General features: G+C 48.0%; 1 protein-coding gene across 4 annotated transcripts in view; it reads right to left on the bottom strand.

The window, feature by feature from the left end:
- The window catches only part of TBATA (thymus, brain and testes associated), a 123,394-nt gene that overhangs the window by 58,128 nt on the left and 45,650 nt on the right, over positions 1-19,616 (bottom strand). For all 4 annotated transcript variants that reach the window (XM_075347261.1, XM_075347260.1, XM_075347259.1 and 1 more), the window contains one exon: positions 14,223-14,470. In XM_075347261.1, the coding sequence (XP_075203376.1) occupies positions 14,223-14,442 (220 nt within the window). In that variant the 5' untranslated portion in view covers positions 14,443-14,470. The remainder of the gene's footprint in view (positions 1-14,222; positions 14,471-19,616) is intronic.

Genomic DNA, 19,616 nt, shown 5'->3' with positions numbered 1-19,616 from the left:
ATTTTCATAATGTTGCACCAATAGGAGATACGATGTTGTTCCTCATTCCTGCGGCAGCACACATCGCTGTGTGTGAAGCCGCAGGAGCGAGGAACATCTCCTTACCTGCCTCCACCGGCTATACCACCTCGCTTCTCTCCTGGGGATTTGGTGTGGCTTGCCTCCAAATACGTCAGGTTGCAGATTGCATCTTACAAGTTGGGTCCTCGGTACATCGGCCCTTTCAAGGTCCTCAATAGGATCAATGAGGTCTCTTACAAATTGCAGCTCCTGGCCACGATGCGGATCCCAAACTCCTTCCACATGTGCTTGCTGAAGCCGGTTGTCCTCGGTCCCTTCTCCTCTGATGCCGGTACTCCTCCTCCTATTGCTGACGACGATGTGTTCGCGGTAAGGGACATAGTGGCCATGAAGATGGTGCGGGGTATGCAGTTCTTCCTTGTTGATTGGGAGGGCTATGGTCCCGAAGACCGGTCCTGGGAACCCCAGGAGAACGTTGGCACCCCTCTGCTGCGCGACTTCTTGTCCCGATTGCGGGGGGGCGTGAGGGAGGGGGTACTGTCATACTCCCTGGGTCCCGGCGCCGCCTGTCACTCACCGCTCTGGTCCCCAGTCCTCCTGCCCGTGGCTGCTCCTCTCACTCCCCCTCCTCTGCGTCCTCCGTGCCCCCCGTCCGCCGGTCCCGGCGTCTCCCTGTGACCCAGGACACTCTGTCTGGCTCCCCTGCATCTCCTTCACCGCTTCCTGTACTGGTCTCCGGCACTCGGGCCTTCCGCATGCACATTAGGGTGCGAGCGCGCTCACTCACCTCTTATTAAAGGGCCAGCGTCCCCGGAACAGGATATGGCTGATACAGGTACAGGGTATTTAAGACTTCCCTTTCCAAGTGGGCGGTGCCTGTTCAACGTGTTTCCATAGCTAGGTGTTCAGGTCCCTCTGTGCCTTGTCCCCTGATTAACACTGTCTCTTCCGCAGAACCCGTCTGCCGTCCATACCTGGTCCAGATTGCCGATCCACCAGGAAGTGTCCCGGTGACTGTCTGCTGAGGATCCCGCCATCTCCCGTCAGCCTGATCCCATCACCGGTCCCCGATTCCACCTGGTAACTTCAGCCTGCACCTCTCACTAGATCTGGACCCAGTCGGCTGTTCCTACGCGGCACCTGAACCCGGTTCCCGACATCCGTCCTGTCTACAGTTCTCTGTGGACTAATATTACAGATCGGGTTGTTCCGGGTCGGTGATACCAAATATGTGTACTTTTTTTGTTTATTTTTGTTTTTATATAAATACACTGGAGATCAAAATTAGAGAACAATGTATGATCACTTGCTTTTTTTCCAGAAATAATGTAATCTGTATTGCTCAACATTTGAAGGTTTTTGGAAGGGGTGCACCATGCCAATAGAACAGTGTTTTACAAAAGATCCAAAGTTTAGCAACATAACATCTTTATTTTGCTTGAAACGTGATGATCATAATTAGAGTACAACAATGAATGTAGCACAGAGAAATATAAGTAAATTTTCTGAAGGTAACAACAGTCACCAATCAGTATGAAGTGTACAGGCCTTTGCTTTAAATGACTTCAGCACATCTGTGGACACAGGACATCACTAGTAGAGTTGAGCGCGGTTCGTGGTTCGTGGTTCTCCAGTTCGTGGTTCAAGTGATTTTGGAGGGTGTTCTAGATAGAACTAGAACTCGAGCTTTTTGTTCAAAGTTCGTTAGCTCGAGTTACGTTCGAGAACGGGTCTATCAGCCAAAAGCCAAGCAAATTACTAGCTGGCTTTTCGCTGTAATAGTGTAAGACACTCAGTGACTCACACTATTATGAAATTTCAGCGTATAGTGTGCGGGGACTGCGCGTTCAGATCACTGCTGCTGGATCGCCATTTTTTTTTTTCCTTTTCTTCCTTCCCTAAGCGCGCGTGTAGTGGGGCGGCCAGTATGTCAGCCAATCACAGACACACACAGCTAAGTGGACTTTTTGCCAGACAAGCAAGGGCATGTGTCATAGGCTGTCCATGTCACATGTCCCTGCATTATAAAAACGGGTATCTGCCCGTCTGGATGCCATTATTTGCCTTCTGCGTCTGGGTGTCAGTCACCGCTGGCGCAGCTCCTGTCGCCGATCCTGCTGTGTACGCTCTACACACAGAGCTATACAGAATAGGGATAGAAGTTTCTTTCAGCCCTTTTAAGGGCTAATTACAGCAGGCTCAGAGCCATAGGTGACAGTCAGGTCCGTGGAAACAGTTTTTAACAGCTACAGATAACAGTGTCTGTGTAGCTAAGGTCAGGGACTTCCTCGCTGCATTTCACCATTAAGAGGGATACAAAGTGAGGCTTCCTTTCCTCTACACTGACCCACAACCCGGCCACTGTACCCTCCTGCCCTTTTTAGCAAAGCCATTTTGATTGCAGAGTGCTGCCAGTTAGTGGCATCCTAAAAGTGGCTGTTGGACTTCATTAGTGTCCCACTAGTGCCAAGCTATTTGCAGCACCTCTGCATTGCACCCTCAAGCTCATTGTTACTAAGCCATTATAATAGCAAAAACTGAGGAAACTTAGTGGCATCCAAAAAGTGGCTGTTGGACTTCATTAGTGTCCCACTGGTGCCAAGCTATTTGCAGCACCTCTGCATTGCACCCTCAAGCTCATTGTTACTAAGCCATTATAATAGCAAACACTGAGGAAACTTAGTGGCATCCAAAAAGTGGCTGCTGTACTCCATTAGTGTCCCACTGGTGCCAAACAATTTCCAGCACCTCTGCATTGCACCCTCAAGCTCATTGTTACTAAGCTATTATAATAGCAAACACTGCTGAAACTTAGTGGCATCCAAAAAGTGGCTGCTGTACTCCATTAGTGTCCCACTTGTGCCAAGCTCCAGCACCTCTGCATTCCACCCTCCTGCTCATTTTTACTAAGCTATTATAATAGCAAATACTGAGGAAACTTAGTGGCATCCAAAAAGTGGCTGTTGGACTTCATTCGTGTCCCACTGGTGCCAAGCAATTTGCAGCACCTCTGCATTGCACCCTCAAGCTCATTGTTACTAAGCCATTATAATAGCAAACACTGAGGAAACTTAGTGGCATCCAAAAAGGGGCTGTTGGACTTCATTAGTGTCCCACTGTTGCCAAGCTATTTGCAGCACCTCTGCATTGCACCTTCAAGCTCATTGTTACTAAGCCATTATAATAGCAAACACTGAGGAAACTTAGTGGCATCCAAAAAGTGACTGTTGGACTTCATTAGTGTCCCACTGATGCCAAGCTATTTGCAGCACCTCTGCATTGCACCCTCAAGCTCATTGTTACTAAGCCATTATAATAGCAAACACTGAGGAAACTTAGTGGTATCCAAAAAGTGGCTGTTGGACTTTGGTGCCAAGCTATTTGCAGCACCTCTGCATTGCACCCTCAAGCTCATTGTTACTAAGCCATTATAATAGCAAACACTGAAGAAACTTAGTGGCATCCAAAAAGTGGCTGTTGGACTTCATTAGTGTCCCACTGGTGCCAAGCTATTTGCAGCACCTCTGCATTGCACCCTCAAGCTCATTGTTACTAAGCCATTATAATAGCAAACACTGAGGAAACTTAGTGGAATCCAAAAAGTGGCTGTTGGACTTTGGTGCCAAGCTATTTGCAGCACCTCTGCATTGCACCCTCAAGCTCATTGTTACTAAGCCATTATAATAGCAAACACTGAAGAAACTTAGTGGCAACCAAAAAGTGACTGTTGGACTTCATTAGTGTCCCACTGGTGCCAAGCTATTTGCAGCACCTCTGCATTGCACCCTCAAGCTCATTGTTACTAAGCCATTATAATAGCAAACTGTGCTGCCAGTTTAAGGGCCATAGTTGCATTGTCCGGGATAGTTATTGTTGTTTATTCTGCTGTCAATAAAGGTAGACCACTGCTGCAATCTACACCACCTCTCAATTTTTACTACCGCATATTAAGTGCAGAATCTTATCGCAATCAAAATGAGTGGCAACATGACAGATGCTGGTGGAAAGGGGAACAGGCGTGTTGGAAAAGGAAAAAAAGGGTTTGTCCGTGGGGAAGGTGGCAAAGCTCCATTAACATCTGCTGAAGATAGGCCATCTTCCAGCAAAAGTAAGATGTCTACTACTTACCGTGGACAATCCGATGTGCTCCCTTTTTTACGGACACGAACAACTGGAAGAAAGGTAGATGATGGCCAAAAAAAGAAAATGCTTGAATGGATCTCAAGAGGTCCAACAAGTGCCCTCTCCGCCACCTCAACTACCACATCCAAAAAACACCAGTCCTCTGAGTTGTCATCCCAATCACACTTGCTTTCTCCCAGCTCTCAAGTCTCCATCCGCCCTGCACAGTATGGTGGAACAGAGATGGCTGAGTCTGCAGAGCTGTTCATTCACACTATAGCCTGGGAATCAGAGGTCTGCTCCCAAGCTACAGTGAGTACAGACCAGGAAATGGTCTGCAGTGATGCCCAGAACCTTTGTGACTCAGATTCAGGCCGTGATGACCAAGTTTCTGAGCATAATGTTGACCCTTATTCACAAACTGTAACACCTGTTGTAATAGACAATGAGGAACATACTGATGACGATGAGACGCAGATACCAGATTGGGATGACAACTTAAATATTCGTTCAGGGCAGGAAGAAGCTCGGTCTGAGGGTGAGGGGAGTGCAAACACAACAATTGATGAGGAAGTTCTAGATCCCACCTACTGTCAACCCACAGTCAGGCACGCGAGGAGGTCAACAGAGGCGCTGGAGGAGGATGCAACTGACGACGAAGTTACCTTGCGCCTTCCTGGACAGAGGAGGAGTACTGGTAGCACGTCTAGAACTGCCTCCTCAGCCACCACTCTGCCTCTGAGCACTAGTCAGGGTGGCTCAGCAGGTCGCATGTCCTCTAAGCCTTGCCCAGCCTGGTCCTTTTTTGACCTTGCAAAGGATCGCCCAAATCATGTGATATGTAAAATTTGTCGGGAATCTGTTAGTAGAGGCAAAAACCTCAGCAGTTTGACAACTTCTTCCATGAATTGTCACATGAATAAATATCATATGTCCCAGTGGGAAGCTCACCGTGCTGCAATGCGGCCTAGCGGAGCGGACCATCCACCGCCTGCCTCTTCCAGTGCATCCGCGCGCTCTTCATCTTCTAGGACTGTGGGGACAGCTGTCACACCTGGTTTTCCATGCACAACTTCCACCAGTGTAACCGCAACAGGCAGTTTGCTTGGTAGGTCGTCAGTTGGTTTGGAAGGGGAAACAAGTGCGTGTGTACAGCTTTCTCAGAGATGGATAGCATCAACGTTGGATGAAGGCAACATCATGTCTACGCCAGCACTTTCCTCACAAACCTGCATTTATTCAGGGACAGCCTACTCACCACCGTCTACACACAGCAGCCAGATCTCTGTCCCTCAGATGTGGACAAATAAAAGGCCATTTCCTGCGACCCATGACAAAGCTAAGAGGTTGACTTTATCCCTCTGTAAGCTCTTGGCTACCGAAATGCTGCCTTTCCGCCTGGTGGACACACAGGATTTTAGAGACCTTATGTCTGTCGCTGTGCCCCAGTACCAGATGCCCATTCGCCGCTACTTCTCTAAGAAAGGTGTGCCTGCACTACACCAGCATGTCGCACACAACATCACCGCTTCCTTGAGAAACTCTGTGTGTGAACGGGTGCATTTCACCACCAATACTTGGACCAGTAAGCATGGACAGGGACGTTACATGTCGCTGACTTGGCACTGGGTAACTATGGTGATAGAAGGTGAAGGGTCTGCTGCTGCACAAGTCTTGCCGTCCCCACGACTTGGGCGTCAATCCTCTGTCTGTCCAAGTTCCTCCACTGCTTCTGCCGCCTCAACCTAATGTGGGTCCTCCACCTCCGCCCCAAGCCTGCCTGGTCAGGCCACCAGCGTTGTAACTGCGCAGAAGGAATCACGCACCCCTCATTACTATGCTGGCAGCAGAGCGCAACGGCATCAGGCGGTCTTTATCTTGAAATGTCTTGGAAATAAGAGTCACACAGCGGCTGAGTTGTGGGAAGCTCTGGAGACTGAGTTTGGTAAATGGTTGTCTCCACTCAACCTGCAGCCTGGTAAGGCCGTGTGCGACAATGCTGCAAACCTGGGTGCGACCCTTCGCCTGGGCAAGGTGACACACGTGCCTTGTATGGTTCACGTCTTGAACCTTGTTGTCCAGCAATTTTTAACACACTATCCCGGCCTAGATGGCCTTCTGAACATGGCACGAAAACTGTCTGCTCACTTCCGCCATTCAACCGCCGCAGCTGAGCGATTTGCATCGCTCCAGAAGTGTTTCGGCCTGCCGGTTCATCACCTGAAATGTGATGTGCCGACACGCTGGAATTCGACTCTCCACATGTTACAGCGACTGTGGCAGCACCGCCGAGCCCTGGTGCAATACGTCATGACGTATAGCCTGGGCCAACGAGATGCAGAGGGGGGACAGATAACCCTGATGGAGTGGTCTCAGATCAAGGACCTATGCACCCTTCTGCACAGTTTCGACATGGTGACAAATATGTTTAGCGCTGACAATGCCATTATCAGCATGACAATTCCAGTCATGTACATGCTGGAGCACACGCTAAACACTATTCGGAGTCAGGGGGTGGGACAACATGAAGGGGAGGAACTACAGGAGGATTCATATGCGCAAGAGACAACAACATCACCAAGATCCAGACGTTCATCATCACCAAGGCGGCAGGCATGGGACCATGGGGGACAGGGATCAACAAGGGCGCATGGTAGCCGGCGAAATGTTGAGGAAGGTGCAGGAGAACATGAAGAAATGGAGGATAAACTGTGCATGGACATGGAAGACTCAGCGGATGAGGGAGACCTTAGTCAAATTTCAGTTGAAAGAGGTTGGGGGGGAGATGTCAGAGGAAGAAAGAACGGTTAGCACCTTTATGCCACAAACACAGCATGGACTTGGTCCACATGGCTGCGCAAGACACATGAGCGCCTTCTTGCTGCACTACCGCCAACATGACCCTTGTATTGTAAAAATTAGAAGGGATGATGACTACTGGCTTGCCACACTATTAGATCCCCAGTACAAGTCCAAATTTTGTGACATAATTCCAGCCATAGAAAGGGACGCACGTGTGCAGGAGTATCAGCAAAAGCTGTTACTCGATCTTAACTCGGCTTTTCCACCAAACAACCGTGGTGCACGGAGTGAATCTACCAGTTGTAACTTGACAAACATGGGACGGTCTCGTCATCTTCAACAGTCTACCCGTACCAGCAGCACCGTATCTGGTGCTGGTAACAGCAATTTTATTGAATCTTTTCATCATTTTTTTAGACCATCCTTTGCAAGGCCACCAGAGACAACAAGTCTGACACATAGTCAATGGCTGGAGAGGATGATACAGGAGTATCTCCAAATGAACATCGATGCCATGACTTTACAAATCGAACCTTGCTCATTTTGGGCTTCAAATCTTGAAAAATGGCCAGAGCTCTCCAGTTACGCCTTGGAGATCTTGTCGTGTCCAGCTGACAGCGTTGTCTCTTAATGTGTCTTCAGTGCTGCTGGGTGTGTGCTGACAGATAAGCGCACGCATCTGTCCAGTGACAATGTGGACAGACTAACGTTCATCAAAATGAACAAGTCATGGATCCACAAGGACTTTACTACCCCTGTGTCATCCTGGGGAGAGTAAATGCTTGTGGATTTGGAATGTGCTTGATGCAAATCAAAACATCCTGTTTGCAACTAGGGCACAAGTGCTGCCACTGATGGGGTGTCTGTGTGTTTCAATTTTTGGAAAAAAGGGAGACTCTGCTTGGAGTAACCCTTGTTGTGTTTTTTAAAAGGAGCCAAGATGAACAAGTCATGTTTCAGCAAAGACTTTGCTACCTACCCCGGTGTCATCCTGGGGACGATTAAAGATGGCGTATTTTTGAATGTGCTTGATGCAAATCTACCTGTGAAGTGTACAACTGGGGCACAAGTGCTGCCACTGAAGGGGTGGGTGTCTGTGTGGCCCAATTTTTTGAAAAAAGGGAGACTCCACTTTGACTAACCCTTGCTTGCAGTGTTTCTAAAAAGGATCCAAGATGAACAGATCTGGGATCAGGAAAGACTTTGCTACCTACCCCGGTGTTATCCTGGGGACGGTTAAGGATGGCGTATTTTTGAATGTTCTTGATGCAAATCTACCTGTGAAGTGTACAACTGGGGCACAAGTGCTGCCACTGAAGGGGTGGGTGTCTGTGTGGCCCAATTTTTGGAAAAAAAAGGGAGACTCTGCTTGGAGTAACCCTTGCTGTGTTTTTTAAAAGGAGCCAAAATGGTGAAGTCATGGTTCAGCAAAGACTTTGCTACCTACCCCGGTGTCATCCTGGGGACGGTTAAGGATGGCGTATTTTTGAATGTGCTTGATGCAAATCTACCTGTGAAGTGTACAACTGGGGCACAAGTGCTGCCACTGAAGGGGTGGGTGTCTGTGTGGCCCAATTTTTGGAAAAAAGGGAGACTTCGCTTTGAGTCACTTTGTGGTGTTTTGCATCATTTTAGAAGGGCATGCCATGCCTATATCTGTGTCTCCTCTTCTTTTTCCTTGTCCAGCTTTTTTGTTTTCGCATGAGTATATGTCCTTGTCACTTTCCCATGTGTTTGTGTTGTGAGTTGTTTGTCACCTTTTGGACACCTTTGAGGGTGTTTTCTAGGTGTTTTTATGTGTTTGTGATTGCCTCCCATTGTTTCCTATGGGTTCAAGTGGTTCGCCGAACCGGTTCGCCGAACCGAACTCGAACCAGACGTCGGTTCGGCGAACCGAGCTCGAGCCGAACCGCGACCGGTTCACTCATCTCTAATCACTAGTCTCTCACACTGCTCGGTTGTGATTTTGGTCGAGTCTTCATCCAGTCTCTTCCACAGTTCTTTGACTGTTGTGGGTTTCTTGGCCATAACTTTGTGAACAAGGATTTTCCAGAGGTTTTCTATTAGGTTTAGATCAGGACTCTGGGCTGGCCATTTCACTCTTTCAGCGTTTTCTGTTCCAAGGAACTGCTTTAACCATTCTGCTGTGTGACAGGGTGCCTTGTCTTACATGAAAATTGCTTGCTCATTGAATGATGATTGCAAGTAAGGAACCACATGTTATTGAAGATGGTTCTGATACACACTTGCATTCACTCTACCAAGTAGCTGTATGAGAGGTGCAACTCCTGCTGAAGAAAAAAATCTCCAAACCATGACACTTTCTCCACCACCTTTCACTGACCGCTTAACCCATTTTGGGTTCAGTCTTTCTCCAGTTTGTTGATGAACATAATGTTTAAAATCAGACTCATATTAATTGTCAATGACACACAGATCTACCTCTCTGGACCTGAAATTACCTCTCTACTAACCAAAATTCCACAATGTCTGTCTGCTATTTCATCCTTCTTCTCTGCGCGATTCCTAAAACTTAACATGGACAAAACAGAGTTCATTGTCTTTCCTCCTCCTCACTCATCTCCTCCAACAAGCCTTTCCATCAAACTTGATGGTTGTTCACTCTCCTCAGTCTCACAAGCTCGTTGCCTTGGAGTAACCCTCGACTCTGCTCTATCCTTCAAGCCACACATCCAAGCCCTCTTCACCTCATGCAGACTACAACTCAAAAATATCTCCTGGATCCGTGCTTTCCTTAACCAAGAATCAGCAAAAACATTAGTGCATGACCTCATCATCTCCCGCCTCAACTACTGCAACCTCCTGCTCTCTGGCCTCCCTTCCAACACTCTTGCACTTCCCCAATCTATCCTAAACTCTGCAGCCCGCTTAATCCACCTTTCCCCTCGCTATTCCCCAGCCTTGCCACTCTGCCAATTCCTTCACTGGCTTCCCATCGCCCAACGACTCCAGTTCAAAACATTAACCATGACATACAAAGCCATCCACAACCTGTCTCCTCCCTACATCTGTGACCTAGTCTCCCGGTACCTACCTGCATGCAACCTCAGATCCTCACAAGATCTCCTTCTCTACTCCTCTCTTCTCTCCTCTTCCCACAATCGCATACAAGATTTCTCCTGTGCCTCCCCCATACTCTGGAACGCTTTACCTCAGCATATCAGACTCTCCCCTACTGTGGAAAGCTTCAAGAGGAACCTCAAGACCCATCTCTTCCAACAAGCCTACAACATACTCACAGCAAGTTGGGCTGCAGTGTGTACATCGCCCTGGCCAAAAACTGATGCTCTAGCAGGATACAGCTAAACCCCCACTAAGTGGAGACATCACAGGTGCAGGAGAAGCACATCACACACACACACCTTCATGGAATGGAGGGGAGGTGACTGCTAGATGATAAAACTGCACACAAGTGGCTTGCATAGAGCGCTGTTCACATGCAGATGACACAGTCACAAACCCGCAGCCTATTAGGTAACGCCCTTCTATTAGATCAGGCGGGCTGCCAAGCCGTACTCCACTGTATATCATGCACGGACAGACACTCTACAATGCAAGGCCCAACAGAAAGGGGCCTGGCTGTATCCTGTACAAACAAAAAAATATGAGGTTTTTGTTGGTATTTATGGCCATAAAACGTAAGCCTACACCCTCGTCAAGGGACCTCATGTCTGTAGGTCCCTACACTAAATATAAAAAAAGCAACAATAAGAGGATAATGTCCTCCAAAAATCAAGTATTACTCACAGCAAGTTGGGCTGCAGTGTGTACATCGCCCTGGCCAAAAACTGATGCTCTAGCAGGATACAGCTAAACCCCCACTAAGTGGAGACATCACAGGTGCAGGAGAAGCACATCACACACACACACCTTCATGGAATGGAGGGGAGGTGACTGCTAGATGATAAAACTGCACACAAGTGGCTTGCATAGAGCGCTGTTCACATGCAGATGACACAGTCACAAACCCGCAGCCTATTAGGTGACGCCCTTCTATTAGATCAGGCGGGCTGCCAAGCCGTACTCCACTGTATATCATGCACGGACAGACACTCTACAATGCAAGGCCCAACAGAAAGGGGCCTGGCTGTATCCTGTACAAACAAAAAAATATGAGGTTTTTGTTGGTATTTATGGCCATAAAACGTAAGCCTACACCCTCGTCAAGGGACCTCATGTCTGTAGGTCCCTACACTAAATATAAAAAAAGCAACAATAAGAGGATAATGTCCTCCAAAAATCAAGTATTACTCACAGCAAGTTGGGTTGCAGTGTGTACATCGCCCTGGCCAAAAACTGATGCTCTAGCAGGATACAGCTAAACCCCCACTAAGTGGAGACATCACAGGTGCAGGAGAAGCACATCACACACACACACCTTCATGGAATGGAGGGGAGGTGACTGCTAGATGATAAAACTGCACACAAGTGGCTTGCATAGAGCGCTGTTCACATGCAGATGACACAGTCACAAACCCGCAGCCTATTAGGTAACGCCCTTCTATTAGATCAGGCGGGCTGCCAAGCCGTACTCCACTGTATATCATGCACGGACAGACACTCTACAATGCAAGGCCCAACAGAAGGGAGGACATTATCCTCTTATTGTTGCTTTTTTTATATTAAGCCTACAACATACAATAATCCTCAGTCCAGTAGACCACTGCGCAACCAGCTCTGTCCTCACCTATTGTGCCATCACCCATTCCCTATAGACAGTGAGCCCTCGCGGGCAGGGTCCTCTCTCCTCCTATACCAGTCTGTTTTGTACTGTTAATGATTGTTGTACGTATACCCTCTTTCACTTGTAAAGCGCCATGGAATAAATGGCGCTATAATAATAATTAATAATAATAATTAAACTTGTTTTTATCATTAAAATGATCTGTGGACCACATCTCCTCTCTCTACACAACAAAAGTGCAGTCTATCCTTTTGATTCTTTCTACTTATGAGAGGTTTGGTCACTGCAGAGTGGGATTTCAGCCCAAATGCTCTTAAACGTTGTGACACTCTATGGCGAGACAGATCCTTAGCCTGTTCAGTGCTGAACTGGTGAGCAATTCCAACTGTGGTGTTGAAACGATTACCCATGGAGAGTCTCCACATTATCCTGTCCTCTCTTGCATTAGTCTTGCAAGGGCGACCAGCCTTCTTGGGGGACTTGAAAGAGTTTGTAATATTGTAAAGATGCAATATTCTCGAAATCACAGACAACCAACTTATTTTGCTATGGTTGATAGGATCACCCTTTTGGCTTGCGTCTGGACAACCTGCTGCCAGAGGGTTTCACTCACCATTTTTGCAAAGTCAGTGCAAACTGGAAAGATAGACTGCCAGTTAGGCCCCCTTCACCCGCACGTGTCTCCGGTACGTGCTAGGTCCGTACCGGAGACACGGGCACATGTAAATCCATTAAAATCAATGGGTTTATGTGCACGCACATGTGCAGCCATTGGCTTGTGCCTCAATGTGAAGCAGACGTGAGCCCGTGTGCTCCACATGGATGCATGTCCGTTTTTCTCCGGCAGCACAGGTGTCACACGGCCCGCACATGTACCACACGGATGAAGTGTGGATGTGGTCCCGTGTGACACGCGCTGGAGAAACACACGTGTCAGCGAAAAAAATAAAACTTTACTCACCTTCTCCAGCCCTCCTGTCTCTGCCGCTGCTGTCACTTGCTGCCGACCGCCGGTCATTATGCTTATTTAATATTCACTTCATTGCGGCGGAAGCGGCAGCAGCGGGGAGTCGGCAGGGCTGGAGACCGAAGATCAGCACCACGGACAGCGACCCCAGGGACAGGTGAGTTGAAAGTTCTCGTTCTCCGTGTGTTATCACGGATAACACACGGAGAACACACGTAGTGCCATAAACACGGCACACAGAGGGGAAAACGCACCTTTGACACGTCCGTGAAAATCACGCACGTGTTTCACGGACGTGTGACGGGGGCCTTAAATAAGGTTTGTCAGATAATTAAGGAAATTAGCATCAGGTGCCAAATTAACAGCAATAACTTGCAGGTATCTGAACGTGTTCTCTAATTTTGATCAGTGTTCTTTTTCATTTATCTTATATACATTTTTAGTATGTGTTTTGGAATAAACTCAATTTATGAAATAAGCTTAAAATACTGCTCATTTACTCATGTTAGGATATAAACACATAGGACTACATAATGACATTAACATTTAGGAAATTGTGTGTTTTTCTCTAATTTTGATCTCCAGTGTATATATAGTTATCGGTATAATATTGTTTTCATTTTTTTATTGTCGGATTTTTTTCAAAAAATATTTTTACGATTAAAAAAACAAAACAAACAACAACAAACCCCAAACACTTTTTTTTACTTAACTCCTATAAGTAACATCAACTTGTATTACTCTCATTGCTGGTATAATGTATTGCTATGTACCAGCATGGCAATTTCATACACCTTTCAGTGCTGCACTGACTGAAGCCTGTTACACCATGCTACTGGCATGGTCTAAAAGGTTTACCATAGCTGACTAACTAGGAGGTTGTCGTGATGACCTTGGGTTGACAAGGCAACGATCGAGACCTCGTAATCACGTTGTGGGTGCTCATATTGGGTGGAACAGGCACACTCCATGTCCCAGACGCTTAGATGCTGCTATCGCTATTGGTTAGCAGTATTTAGGGGGTTAAACAGTTAGAGACAGTGCGGAGACCGATCCTGGCTGTAACAGACACATTTCGGCTATCACTTACTCTCCCAGAGGTGATCGTCTGGCCACAGCTGCTATGCCTGCACAATCACGATAACATAATTTTACCTCTTAGGTCGCGAACCCCTATCTGACTATGATCTAAACTTATGTCAAAGATCGTGAAGGAGTTAAAAAATGTTTTACCTCAAAGAAAGAATTATTTGTTATGCCATGCTGTCCTGCCTGTATATTTTTTCCTTCCTGCCCGACACAGGAGATGTGGTATGCCCCTGTACGGTCAGACACAGCCATTATGCAGAGAGACTTATATAAGATTATCTCAGCACAGGAACATTTTTTAAACACTCAATTGTGGAAGCTATTATTATTCCAAGATCTATTGATTAAATTGAAATGTAAAGGGGAGACAATGTGTATAAATCAGAATGAACATGATGCTACTGTAGGTGGTTAAAATTGAGAACATTTTTGCACCCTAGCATTTAGAATAAAATCTCAATGTCTATAGTTTTATATTTTCTTCTATATGATAAAACAATGCCTGCCAAAACATACCTTGAATGTGTGTAACGCGATGAGGATGAGGGTTATGCCTGGAAAAGAACGAGTGCTGACTGAGGTTACCAAACCGGGAGATGCTTTTTGTTGGAGGCCTCATTGCTTCATCGCTGAAACGCAATGGTGTATTCTGTGCAAGGTTTTCCAGTTTTGCAGCCAAATCAGTAATGTCTTGGCTTTTGAATGTGCTAGGCAGCGGTTTCTTCACATGTTCCATCTTTTCTTTTGCAGTAATGTAGTTATTGCTATATTGTAAAACAAAAGTACAATTCAGAGCTGTGTCAGCACTAAAGTATTGTGAACCAGTGCACCAAGCAATGCTAATACAATCATATAGTAACATTGTACATTGTCCCTAAATGACTATATAATGTATGTAAACATCTATATGAGTCTTCTCCAGGAAACTCTAAATATACTACAGTCTGTATTAGTGTTGGTGGGAATCCATTCTCACAACATGGTCAACTGGCCAAGTCAGTAATATGCGACTGCTGTGAAATGGCTCTGACAGTATCCATGGCTCTTCTTTTGATTAGCCAGCCTAACACAACATTATTTTTGTGGAGTGATGCACATGTGATTTTACACCAGGTCAGATAATCAAACTGTTAGGCAAGAAGCAGTTGTCAGGGTTCCCATCCATCAATCAGAGATTACTGCCATGGCCGATGAACTGGGACAAGCAAATCGATTTGCACCTACTGTACTGTGTATGGATAATAAATGAAAAAGGTTTTGGTACCGTGTTAGCCAGTTCAAAAATGATTGATTGCTCTCAGTGAGAGAAACAAAATTAAAATTTTGTAGTTGTGATACCTTTTAATGGCTAACTAAAATAAAATATGATGTTATAAAGCAAGCTATCGAGACATCTCAGGTCTCTTCCTCAGGCATGGTATGACAAAATATCTGAAGAAACACAAATGTATACACAAAACAGGGCAGAGCGATGCATAGTAAAAGGACATTTAAATAAACAAACACTGAGCTCAGTGTTTGTTTATTTAAATGTCCTTTTACTATGCATCGCTCTGCCCTGTTTTGTGTATATGTGGCGCCCCAGGACCTGGTCGCCACAACAGCATTGCCCCTCCAAAGGGTTAATGCTGAGCCTGGAGGTAATTGGGAGGTCTATTGGCCAGTAAGTTTAACATCCAACGCAGTTTCTCCCTCAGGCCAGCAGGGGGAGCTCTGAACCTGGAGTTCCAGGGAGCATTCCTTAAGTCTGACCTGAGGGAGGAGTTAGTGTTCAGTCTGTAGAGAGAAAGCAGAGAAAGCAGACACAGAGTAGTGCTGTCCTGCGGACTGGGGCCTGGAACTGGAGTAGCTTGGCCCAGTGAAGCAGGAGGAGCAGAGAGGCACAGAAGAGACTCGGACATCGGAGTCTGTGGTTGCCAGGGTGTAAAATGCTTCCCTGGTAGCCGAATCCGGAGGGCAGGAGAGCTGCAAGCCCCCTGGCCCAGAAGCAATCTGAAGGTACAGCTGCATCCCAAGGGCCCGGTGTGGACTCCAGTAGAGAAGCACCAGAGAGGGCCTGCGCAGCCTACCACATAGAAAAAGGGACGAACCACAGGTCCCAGCAGCAAGAGGGCCATTGCCAATCCAGAGAGCAGGGTCCTATAACAGTAAGGAAAGAACAGGAGTAGGCCTCATACTCATCTGGCCAAAAAGATACCCCAGTTACTTCCAGGCCGGCCGGAGCCCTCTACCACCTGTAACGGTCTCCCAGGACTAACCGTTTGCCAAGTAAAAGAGGAGAAGGTAAAGAGACTACTGTTTGTGCCTGTTTCTTTCACTGCCTGTCGGCCCTGCACCGTATTATTTACACAACATCACACCATAGACTCTCACGAGCACCAACTGTTGCCCCGGGGTACCGCTTCATCTGTGGGGAGCAGGACCATCCAAGCTGCCATACCATCAGCCCCGGAGGCCCCATAGAGCAGCGGCGGCTTAATAGCCGCAAACCACAGGTGGCGTCACGACAACCATAAACTTTATTCACCAGCCATATTTAATTGACACCCACCAGGGCCACGGAGTCGGGCCCCGCCACCACTAACGACCCCCGGACTAGTCCGGCCCGGCACCGGGTGTCCCATAGCCCTGGGGTGGGCGAGTCAACTTTGGCGTCACGAACAGGATTTCGTGCCCGGTCCCACCGGGTACTGTGCGCCTGCAGAAACTGTGCTTAAAAGACTGTGTTACTGTTTGAAAACTGCCGCCGCCATTAGCCTCGCTGAGTGAAGGAAGAAGGGGGGCATGCCTGAAAAAGAGCGCGAAGGGAGCGCGCCATCAGAGCAGAGAGCCGTTAACCCCGCGCGACCCAGAAGGGAATTTGAAAAGAAAGCGGAGCCTGGTAAGGTTCACTAAGGGGGAGGAAGATGTCCGATTCAGAGGGAGAACAGGTGGCTGTGATAGCTCAAGACGCAGCAGCACCGGCCAATGTAATCCCAGTCGCTGTCGCCCCAGCCTCCGCTGTAGCGCCGGTAATGCCGATCACAATGCCGTACATTCCAGGAGCAGAATGGCTGCCGCAGTACTCCGGGGAGTCACATACCCTGAGCGACTTCAGAGAAAGGCTGCACAGCTTGTTTAGAGTGTATCCTCTGACTGAGAGCCAGAAGGTGGGCATACTAATGGGGCAGCTAGCCGGCGCGGCCCAGCGTGAAGTGAAGTCCTGGCCTGATACAGATAAAGGGACAGTAACCCAGATACTGGTCAAGTTAAAGAGTACTTTTGACACCCGCACTGCAGCAGAGACAAAAATGAGATTCTTTGGGTGCAAACAACGGGCCACAGACAGCATAAGGGACTATGCCTTAAACCTGCAGGAGGCCCTGAAAGCAATTAAACAGGTGGACCCAGAGAGTGTACGTGAAGAAGACAAACTCCTAACTGAGCAGTTCATAGAGGGGCTCCTGTCAGATGCCCACAGGACACAGCTGCATATCATGGTCCTGCAGAACCCTGCTCTCGACTTTGCAAAGTTTAAGGACCAGGCCATCCGGGTACTGAGAGAACCTACACCGAATGACACAGTACCCCTCCGACCTCTTGCTATCACGTACCCAGGGGTGGTGCCTGCGACACGAGCCGCTGCAGGGGCTGAGGCGCAGACCCTGGATAAGGATCCCACAGCAGAGCTCAGACAGCAGGTCCAAGAGCTGACCAAGACTGTAGCTGCCCTTGCCAAGACCGTGCAGTCTCTACAAGTGACCCCATCGCCTGCAAGAATCGAGTTGGCCTCCAGCCCAGATGACGTCCCATGGATGTGACAGAGGAGGATTCCGCCGACCCGAGGAAAAGACACAGACCGGTATGATTCAACTGGACAACCGATCTGCCGCCGCTGCAGCCAGGCGGGCCACATTGCAAGACACTGTCCTTTAAATGGGCCCGGCTCAACCCCCAGCCGCAGCAAGTATGTGGGAGGACGACCAGTCCTTCCTATTGTGCTGGATGGGATCCCTTTGAATGCCCTCCTGGATACGGGGCCCCAGGTAACAACCATCCCTTATAAATTGTACAAAAGATATTGGGCTGATTCAGACATTGACCATGGCCCAGATGATGATTTAACAATTGTGGCCAGTAATGGTCAGCCCTTGCCTCAAATTGGGTATCAGGAAGTAACCATTAAAGTGGGGCGGGTAGAATTGCCATGTCAGGGGATGATAATTGTAGATATTGATCGCAAAGAATCTAACCCACTGCTAACCATTGGTACAAATGTGATGGAAAATTGTCTTGCCGAGGTGATAATTTTGTTGTAGCAAGCGTCTGAAAGTGCCAGCTCCGGGCAGCAGCGTGTCCTACAGAGGGAGATCAGAGCCCTGATGAGGAGGCAGCAGGTAGAGCTGGCCGGAGGAGAAATTGGCAGTGTAAGGGTAAGTGACCCTCTCCCCATTGCAATCCCCCCAAAAAGTGAAATGTTGATATGGTGTCGGGCAGCAATAGGCCTCAAGGGTCAAGATTACCAGGCCCTGGTGGAACCTGTGTATTCAGAAAGTAGGCCTGGAGTCCTGATAGCCAGAGGGGTAGCAGACGTCCGCAAGGGAAGAGTGCCCGTCCGCGTCCTGAATTGTGGGGAGGAGGAAGCCAAATTGCCCCGGTACGCCACTGTAGCAAAACTGTACACTGTCAGTAACAATACCATCAAAGCAGTGGAACCCTTGATCCCGTCTGACCAGGCGGAAGACAATGGCTCCAAGGGACAGCTGGAAGACTGGTGCCAAAAATTACATGTGGGCACCGACTCCATCCACTCACACCAAAAGCATGGGGTTTACCGGGTGATACAGGAGTACGAGCGGGTCTTCAGCAAACACCCCCTAGATTTTGGGCAGGTAAAAGGGGTTAAACATCAAATCCCCACGGGTGATCATCATCCCATTAAAGAGAGATAACGCCCTTTACCCCCAGCACAGTATTAGCGTGCCAAAGAAATGTTACGGGAAATGAAGGAGGCTGGGGTTATCAGAGATAGTTGTAGCCCCTGGGCAGCTCCACTAGTGCTCGTAAAGAAAAAAGATGGTACAATGAGAATGTGCGTAGATTACAGACAAATTAACCGCATTACACATAAAGATGCTTATCCACTACCCAGAATAGAAGAGTCACTAACAGCCTTAAAATCAGCTAATTATTTCTCCACCCTGGATCTCACCAATGGGTATTGGCAGGTACCCGTGGCAGAGGCGGACAAGGAGAAGACTGCATTCACGACACCAATGGGTCTCTGCGAGTTCAATTGTATGCCGTTCGGGCTCTGCAACGCCCCAGGGACATTTCAGAGATTGATGGAGTGCTTCTTGGGCCATCACAACTTTGAAACCGTGCTATTGTACCTGGATGACGTCATCGTCTACTCCAAGACCTACGAAGACCACCTGAGGCACTTAGCAGAACTGTTTGAGTCCTTGTCGGAGTATGGCCTGAATATAAAGCCGTCCAAATGTCACCTCTTGAAGCCAAAGGTACAGTACCTGGGTCATGTGGTCAGCGCAGAAGGTGTGGCACCTGATCCGGAGAAAGTCACCGTAATCAAGGACTGGCCAAGACTAGAGTTGAGCACGGTTCGCGGTACGCGGTTCTCCAGTTCTAGGCTCGAGTGATTTTGGGGGCTGTTCGAGATCGAACTAGAACTCGAGCTTTTTGCAAAAGCTCGATAGTTCTAGATACGTTCGAGAACGGTTCTAGCAGCAAAAAGCAGGGCTTTTTACAGCTACAGTGTGCAGGAGCCATCGCTGGCAGCCTGCCAGAAGCTGGTAACCAAGATAAACATCGGGTATCCAACCAAAGCGCTTTGGTTAGTAACCCGATGTTTATCCTAGTTACGTGCAGGAAGCCCACACTTCCCCGCTCAGCTCGCTCCGCCCCCTCCTG

This window comes from Anomaloglossus baeobatrachus, chromosome 5 (genome assembly GCF_048569485.1).
Source record: "Anomaloglossus baeobatrachus isolate aAnoBae1 chromosome 5, aAnoBae1.hap1, whole genome shotgun sequence".
Lineage (NCBI taxonomy): Eukaryota > Metazoa > Chordata > Amphibia > Anura > Aromobatidae > Anomaloglossus > Anomaloglossus baeobatrachus.
The sequence above is the reverse complement of the archived record's forward strand: the minus strand, read 5'-3'. Positions and strand labels throughout refer to the sequence as shown.